The sequence below is a fragment of the Pyrus communis genome, chromosome 5, assembly GCF_963583255.1.
Source record: "Pyrus communis chromosome 5, drPyrComm1.1, whole genome shotgun sequence".
NCBI classification, from domain to species: domain Eukaryota; kingdom Viridiplantae; phylum Streptophyta; class Magnoliopsida; order Rosales; family Rosaceae; genus Pyrus; species Pyrus communis.
In genome coordinates, this window is record NC_084807.1 from 25200932 (window position 1) to 25210203 (window position 9272).

General features: G+C 39.1%; 2 protein-coding genes across 2 annotated transcripts; one reads left to right on the top strand and one right to left on the bottom strand.

Annotated features, from left to right (window-relative positions):
* Positions 1-316: 316 nt before the first annotated feature.
* LOC137735113 (transcription factor RF2b) lies at positions 317-3482 on the bottom strand. The gene is made up of 4 exons (XM_068474489.1): positions 2910-3482; positions 1931-2063; positions 1612-1696; positions 317-1123 (listed from the first exon to the last, which is right to left on the bottom strand). The coding sequence occupies exons 1-4, from the start codon at positions 3401-3403 to the stop codon at positions 747-749; spliced, it is 1089 nt and encodes a 362-aa protein (XP_068330590.1). The 5' UTR covers positions 3404-3482; the 3' UTR covers positions 317-746.
* A 2798-nt stretch (positions 3483-6280) lies between these two features.
* Positions 6281-8054, top strand: LOC137734890 (RING-H2 finger protein ATL74-like). The gene has a single exon (XM_068474206.1). The coding sequence runs from the start codon at positions 7210-7212 to the stop codon at positions 7885-7887; it is 678 nt and encodes a 225-aa protein (XP_068330307.1). The 5' UTR covers positions 6281-7209; the 3' UTR covers positions 7888-8054.
* The last annotated feature ends 1218 nt before the right edge of the window (positions 8055-9272 follow it).

Consider the following 9272-nt stretch of genomic DNA (forward strand, 5'->3'; position numbering starts at 1 on the left):
CTTATCCTCTTCGGGTTGCGCTGTTTTTTATAACTAATCGTAGGCCAATAAGGCCTATAAATCATTTGTTAGACCGGAGAGGGGGAGGTCAGAGAGAAAATCTTGCGTCCGACAGCAAATATGACGCCACACAAAGGAGTGGGACCATTGATCGCATAGACCGGCGTTGGTCTTTTACATCCGAAAAAGGGGTCGGAATGGATCCTTCCAATTGACATTGATAATTACTTGGACTACACTTCACAATTTCGACATCGGAGTTAAAAATCCAAAATTAAAAATTAAAAATTGTTCCGAATCAAGGTAATGTTTCATACCGTTGCGATATATCGGAAGTTAAAAATCAGATTGCATTTATCACCAGGAAAGGAAGAAGAACAAGAAGCATCAATTGTATGTTACATCAAAGCAAGTTAATTTAATTTGAGTGACAAGGGATGGACATGTATTCCACAGCACGTCAAATTATCTACGGTTACAAACGAATACACAACACATGGGGAGAAGGGGGTTCCCCCGGCACGAAGAGCTGCATCTCTTCAAATCACATGAGCAACCCAAACAAATGACTTTAGAACTCGATAAGCATTCATGAATAACTCACGACCTAAAGCAGCTACCAAAAATTTTGGGAGCAATCAATTCAAAGAATCAAAGTCCGATAAAACAAGTTTAAACCATACCTTTGGCTGAGGTCAGTCTATGAACAATCCAACAAATAAGGTGGACCTGGGGTAGGTTAGGTTTTAAAATCTCCTGTTGCTTTCGCCGGAAGATATTGAGGGCCCTTCAGGCCTCACTAGATGAGAACCTCTGTTATTGATGTCAAGCCCCTGAAATCGGCCAATAGGATCCTGCTGCGACATGTCTGAGCAGGCATGCGACTGGGATGATGCAAGCATATGCTGATGGGGAGCCGACATATTAGGCTGGAATTGATGGAACTGTGGCATGTGAATGTTCTGGGAATCCCGTGACCCGGGCTGTGACTGATTGGGATAGAACAGAGACTGGGAATATGGAAAATGGTGCATACCCAGATTGTATGAATCAGTGTGCGTTAATTGTTCTCCAGTTGCAACCTTGAGCCTCTCAAGTTCTTTCTTCAGTGCATCATTGAGAGCTGTATTATGAGAAAAGTAGCACAAGAGTATCGGTGGTAAGCAATTGTGGTAGTACAATTGGGAAACTTAGTTTAAGAACATGGTTAAGAAAACCACACTTGAAAGTACAGTTACCAGACTCAAGCAAAGGGAGATAACCAAGAACTTAAAAAGCAAATCAGTGAATTGATTGGACTCATGTTTCTGAGAGACCACATCATTAAGCGTACAACAGACGCAAAGGCAGCAGTTACTTTTGAATTTTCAATACCTCAGAGACTCAAAGAGGAGGGTGTTATACTAGATTTTCTAAATGTTGATAGCAATCGACTTAGTGCCTTTTAACTGGTATTAACCACAGAAATAGTGTTGAACCAGCCTGGACCAATCAGATGATGATCCATTGTCCACATGCATAAGAAGTAAAACGAGAAAAAAAAAAGACTGAAACTGAGATCTACAATGAAAATTTGAAAGCAATTGCAAAAAATGGGTTGATGACACATACCATCACGTAATTGAGCTTGTTGTTCCATAGCTTGCACTCGAAGCTTAAGCTCTGTGTTCTCAGAAGATAAGCCTGATGTATCCCTCTAGAAAATAACACAAGAAAACAAATAAAAACTTCTCAGAGAGCAGTCATTGAGAACAAGCAACATGCAGGTACTGAGTAAAACGTCAAACATCTCCTAACTACAAGTCCTGTAAAACGTCAAAATAATCTCTTTGAGCTGGCATGAAGCTAGAGCGTGCCACTCAACTGTATTTGTATGAACTACATTAGTATAATCAGATACGGCAAGCCATATCAGCATTTCAGTAAGAACCTGGAACAGAGTCAGCTGTGCTGATAGAGTAGTAGCTTCCGTTTGTAGCGTCTGAACTTTTCTCTCAAGTTCTGATATGTACCGGGCCTTCCTCTCTTTTGACCGAGCAGCAGACTGCCGATTTGCCAAAATCCTGAAACAATATGTACATGGTGAACTTTCTTTGAAAACACCACCACGAACTTCACTCAAATAATTAACTTTATAATTATCCAATATATTACAGATACGTGTCCATCTCGCCGAGTACTTGAACAAGATACATGCTATATGGCATATGCTAAGTTGTATAATGAAGACCCAAGTGTGAAGTATATCAACCCGGATACACACAACATTTTAAGATTTACATGCTCAAAGCCTTGTCAACTATTAGGATAACACTAATCATTTGTTTGAGATTTCTCTTTTTCCAAAAGTATTTGAGATAGACCTTGGCCCCTTGTCTCCTCGTACTTCAAATCTAGGTTTTCTTGAGGAGTCAGAAGACATCAAAACTACAATGTTCCTACTAAACATCCTAAAATGTTTGAAAAGCATCTTGGACATTTGTTGTAAACTTGGGAATAATGAAAGCAACTATCTTTAGGAACCATTTTTTCGATCATTTCGGTATTACTATTGAACAACCAGCTCATAAATGGTTGTCGAACGTCTCGGTTAAGAAAGATGATAAATTCACAATGCTTCCTCGGCATTTTTGATAAAGAATGCTTCTTTAGCATTTACAATTAGGGAAATTATTTCCGCAAATCGCAGATTACGCAGTTTCAGCATCTGTATTAGTTATTTCTTTCTTATGAGCTTAATCATGATTAAGAAAACAAAAACCCTCCAAAGATTTGTTCTTTATTTCTAATCATTATTTCTAAGCTGATCATATCCAACTAAAAACGTGAACAATTTTGAGATACACAAAAATTAGGAACAAACAACGTAAGAGAAACGAAATGTCGATAGAAACAGGTTCAAGAAATACCTCTTAGCTCGCTTGGGATCGACGGTCCAGAGCTCAGCGAGCTTATCGGGAGCCATGGCCTTCTTCGCCTCTATGCTATCCAAAGACGCATCGACAGAGTTGCTATGGCGGTGCCTCGGCCTCGCGCTCATCTCTCCACCAAACCCGCCGCCTCCCTCCGCCTGCATGGAACTGCCGGCATTCTCGGGTTTCACGTCGGAGGGTCCGTCATCGAGTTTGGATCCGAGCTTCTCCATGTCCATGTAGGTGCCGAAGATGTCGTCCTCGGAGCCGCCCAGTTCCTCAAAGCTGCCGGACGGGCCGTCGAACGGGTCCTGGAGCAGATCCAGGTCGTCGGGGATTCGGAAATGAACCTCGGATTGGGTTCGACGGTGGTAGGAGCCCCGGAACGGGGCGCTCGGAGTCGTGTCTGGAAACGGCGGCGCCATGCGTGGGTGGTGACAGTCCTGAGAGCTGGAGCTCGGATCCGGTTTCGGATTGGCCGGATCTTGCATTTTGTCGAGTCCGGCGCTCAGAGCTCTCTCTCTCTCTCTCCTGGGGACCGTACTAGATGTGTTGACAGTGAGTGTTCTTCACTCGAGATCAAGTTGGTGGGACATTTCGGAGCGAAACTGAGAAACGAATGAAACGGCGTCGTAGTCATGTGGATAAGACTGAAGATCAAGATAGGACATTTATGATTGTAGCCCAATGGACTCTTAAATATCACCAAACCCAACGGCTATTGTTATGTCGGACTCTTTGTTTTGTCTTTATCATTAAAACTCAAAGTTTTCAAGTTTTTTTCAGTAGTTTTTTTTTTTTTTAAATGTCTGCATATTTCTCGTAAACTAAGTCTGAAAAGATACCATTATGGAATTCATGTCTAAATCGCATTGATTTAAAAAAAATGATTGCTTTATTAATGAGCATAAGATAGTAGATAGCGTAAAGTTATAAATATCAACGTGAATATAAAAAATTAGAGCATCATCTTTAATAAAAATCATACGGTTTGATTATCGACAAGGTTCAATTGTTTGAAATTTGGTGTGAGATGCTTGAGAAAAAGCACGAGACAAGCGATAGTGATACTACTACTACTTGTACTACACAGTGAGGCCCTTATGAGTTGCCTCCTCCTACATAACCAATATGTAAATGTTTCTTCTTTTTTTTTTTTTTTTTTTGGGAAAAAGAGAAAATTCATTACAAAGAGGAACCAGTATAAAAGTTAAAAAAGGAAGTACAAAAATAAAGGGCCAAAGCAAATGGTAAGCAACAACCAAATACAATTAGGAAGGCTCAGACAAGCTTAAGGCCAGTAAAAGAAACAAAGCAACAAAAGAAAACCATCATTTCCAACACTTAATAGCAGCCCGCCGCACCCGCTTTGCACACCATGCTTGCACCAAATCCCAAACCACACACAAACCATATCTTGAAACACCAAACCAAATCTATCCAAACCGTCGACAACAACACCTGCAAAGAGAACCAAATAATGATTTGGGTTCTTTTTATCAGTCCATTTCATATGCAAAGTCCTTCATTCTATCAACGTGAGATTCAATCCCAACAACAAACAACAATTTGGGTTTTTTTATCAATCACTTTCATATGTTTCTCTATTTTTCTCGTCATACACGACACTAGAATTGAAAATAGATACAGACGAGTGTTGATGTGTGAGGAGATAAACTTTGATAAAGCTTATTTAGGACAGTTCTTACATTACATGAAATTAAAATACAAAAGATCGTATTTATGTGAAAAATATTCTTCGAATAACGTGGTCAGGCATTCTTCTTCTCATGCATGAGAAGTTAGATAGTTTGTTTGGTTAAAGCTCCTCCACATGTTCACCTAATCAATGAAGATGTGAAGAATTGGGTTGGGGGTGGGGGGTTGGGAAAGTCTGTGTGGTCGTTTAACATGCGTGCATGGAATGATGGAAGTTGATGGAAGTCGTATGGGTTTAATCAATCCGGGCATATATATACAGGTGTACAGCCCTAGAATTTTGAGGGCCCATTTGGACACATGGACTAGACATGTGTGGACCCATCCTCAATCCTCCCAAGTCTTTTGTACGACAGTATGAATCATGAGCCACATGATTTTCACGTGCCTCTCACATGCACTTCTCCTGGTCACAAAAATCTTGGCAAAATAAACATGTCATTGTCAAAATATGGAAAGAAGAATGGGAATCCAACCCTTCATTTTTTTTGAGAAGATTTCCCTAAATTTGGACTTGACTGAAGAGACTAGAGAATGATTAATGTTTAATTTTTTATGATTTACCAATTGAAAAATATTGAGGAGAGTATCTTAAAAGTAAAATTGTCTATGAATTTTCTGTCATGTCATGTTTTTTACATAATATTTTATAATATTGACATGATAATTAACGTTAAATTATGAGGTAACAGAGTTCCACTTTGAAAGAGTTTCCTTAGCATTTGTCTAACCAATTACTGTGATGACATTTACTAGATGGCTAAAGAAGCCAATTACTTGGTCAAATTTGATGACAATGAGAAGTGATCATATGTCACTGGTTATAATTTGAGTTCCAAATTTTTTTCAATGCAAATAAGAGTTAACGACATTCGGTTTTCACTTATTGAAGAAGAGGATGAGTTTAAATTTTTCATGGACGACAATTGTTAATAGAGAATACGTAATTTAGTCTATAATGAATCATATGAGAATTGCCAAAAAATTATCTGTTTCTAATCCACGAACAATGAGAGAGATAATATTGTACCAACTTAACATTAATTAATTAGAAGTGGGGGTTAACTTCTTTGAGTATTATTACACAACAAATTGATTATTAATCGTCCGACAATATGCAACTTGCAAGCAAATGTCGACATTAGCACTAACATTATCTCAACAATTGCTTGTTAACATCGGCTAAGAGTAGAAACAATGATTGGACTTTTCAATAAAAGGCAGAGGAGTGAAGGAGTGGGAGAAGGACTTGGTGCTTGGAATAAGAGCTTTTCTTTCTTTTTAAACCCACAATTAAATTAAGATTCGGTGGGATCGAACATTTTGGATTTTCTCCGAACCTTAGTATCTGTAGTCTAAGAATCAGAAATTTTGGGCATGTGGTTTGTGTCATAGAAGAATCATAATCCTTGATTTATGTGAAAAGAACCAACAAAATGAGTTAATAAAGATCATCAGATTCAATTTAAATGATTCGAACCGTTTGACCCTTGGACTCTGAAGTAATAAATATTTTAACTTTATATTTTGAATACTTTTGCTAAATAAAGCACCACCCTTTCCCCCTCCTTATTCAACACTTTAATCCTCAGCACTGCATGTCATTTCTCTAACCACAATAATGCACACACTGGAATTTGAAAGGACAACCATCTGAATCTCATTTGGCATCCTCCTATCTGTAATCCCCTCAGCCACATACAATCCAAATACTACAAAAACGTCTCTATAACTCCTACAAATCTGTAGAAAACACCAGACTCTCTCTCTCCCTCTCATACAATCCAAATACTACAAAAACGTCTCTGCAACTCATACAAATCTGCAGAAAACACCACACACGCACTCTCTCTCTCTCTCTAGAAATGAAAAGGGAAAGGAGAACAAGCTTCAACTTTTGAGCTTCTGAGTTTTCTTAATCTTCATCCATGTCCTTTTAGAGTTTTGGGGTGGTTATTCTGAGGAAAAAAAGGGTTATCGGGTTGTTAGTAAAAGAGATAATTTACCTTAAGTTTCAGCCTTTTTAATATTCACCGCCTCTTCCCTCATCAGTCTCACAGACACCATCTATATATGCTTTCTTGAAAGTCCTTTTATCTAATTGGAATCCTTACAGAAATTACTAGTGACCCTAAAGGCCTCTCTCTCTCTCTCAGCTAGGTAGAGTGGAGCAGAAAATAAGAGAAAGCTTTGCCCTGTACACGGGGAAGATGAATTCCCTCCTCTCAGTCTCCTTTGTCGTTCGATTTGGCGCCAAAAATCCATGGAGACGTCAAACTCCAAGCTTATTTGCCTAGTTTCACCAAAAAGGTACCATCTTTTGCCTTATCTTCAAGTAGAGGAAATTGGGTTCTCTTAGTTTCGGTGAACTGATACAAGCGATATTAGGGGAGGAGCGAAAATTGAACTCATAATTTTGTGTTGCCTGAGTTTAATGCTCTCAATCAATTAAATTGTACGTTTTAATTGACATAAGTGATATTGAAGAGGAGAAAATCGAGCTTGAAACTTCAATAGTACGAAGTAAATTTTGTTAATCAACTGAGGTACAAGTCGCTCTGTTAATTTTGATGAATTGATGCAACCCTTAAAAGTTCATCAATCAATGGCATCTCTTCATCACCACCGTCCACGCCGCCTACTTCTAGACCCAATATCAACTACACCACCATCACCAGCCAATGGAGGCAGGACACGTGATAATCACCCCAATGAATCCAATGGGAACGGGACACGTGGTACGTACGCCAATGAAGCCAAGTTTGACAGCAACATGGTCATCATCCTGGCAGCCTTGCTGTGCGCTCTGATATTTGCATTGGGACTAAACTCAATAGTCCGGTGTGCGCTGAGATGCAGCAGAAGGTTCTCTTCTGAGACACCAGACGAGACTGCGGCGCGGTTGGCGGTCACCGGGCTTAAAAAAAGCATATTGCGTCGGATTCCCATCGTGATATATGGGACTGGACCAAATATAGCTGCCACGGATTGTCCAATTTGCCTTGGAGAATTTATGGACGGGCAGAAAGTGAGGCTGCTGCCGAAATGCAACCATGGATTTCATGCCAGGTGCATTGACACATGGTTTTTGTCACATTCGTCGTGCCCGACTTGCCGCCATTCGTTGCTTGAGCCGCCGGCTGCGGGCAGTTCGGATTCGGCCGAAAATGTTGGTGACGGTGGTGCTAGACACGCTGGAAATGTATCCTCAGGTGGACAAGGTGATGTGATAATCTCTGTTGATGAGGCTGGCTAGCTTGTAGAATGCTATATTTTTGTATTTTATTTGTGGACTACATTTTAGTTGTATGAGATGCTAGGCAATGTACTTTCATGTAACGTGATATACTTGTTGTAGTATTATAAGCTAATCATATTGTAATATGATTAAGTTAATATGAATAGCAGTTTATGATTGGTTAATCAGATACTGTAATAATTGTATTCTCGTAAGGTTCTCTATTGTACAGGGGAGTGTCATATTATAATTAATAATTGATGTGGCAATCTAAGGTCTTATGTCAAATTTTGTGTTTCTCCAACCATATTTTCAAATATTATTTTTTTATTAACGAAGAGTTTTAAATGGTTGTATTTATTAAAAATAATTGTTGAAACAAAATTTTTATTTGATGAAATTTTAGTAAAATAAGGGATTCACCGTTAAACTAACACAAAATAAATTTAGCATTGATGTCAAATTTAATTTCTAATTACAAAGACTTCAAATCCAATCAGAAAATAACATTTCGGTTGGAAAGATTTTTGAAACATGCATAGTGGCATCTCTGCCTAAGATTTGACAACACCTTCACAAATGCTCTAAGGGTGTAAATTCTATTCTTGGGCAAGTCCCATGAAAAGGTTTCCATTTCAAATCACAACCCAAATTTTATTTTTAGAACTGGTCTGGTGTTATTTATTCTATATTTCAATGTGATAAGTCTAGTGTTAGTCCTCCTCATGATGTTAAAAGACATCTCAAGTGTAAATCTCCCTTCTGAGCTTAGGAGGCTGAGCCTCCTAAGCAAAGCACACGGGGCGTTGGATTTTGATCCAACGGTTACAAACAGGGGTCCTTTAAAAGTTATAATAATTGTAGCTGTTAGATCAAAATCCAACAGCTCATATGTTTTGCTCAGGAGAAGATCCAAATCCGCTAATGAAAACGTATGCATGTTTCCTTAGCTGCATTTCCCTGTTTGATTTGATGGGCAATTGTATATGGAACACAAGGAAAAGGCATCATCATTTTTGTGCTCACAGAATGGAATCACAAACTCTCTCTTTTCCCCTCCTTTCTTCACCTTTTCTTGGCCCACAAGTCAGCAGTTCGATTCCTGCACTACCTCATTTCAAACCCTCGTTTTCAAGCAATGGGGAGTTGAGGGCATTTTCTTAAGCATCATTTTATCACTGGACCATCATCCCCTCTTCTTTCGAACCCGATTGATATCAAATATACCTATCTCCAAATATTACTTTACCCTTCCCCTCATGCGATATGTCTCATGTTGGGCCTGTTGTGGAGGACGTCAAAGCGTTAATGACTAGGATCTGGAGTTTTTCCTACTCATATGTGTCGCCAATCCTATAAGATTGTTCACTGCTTAGTTTGTACTACCCTCTTCAGCGTTTCAC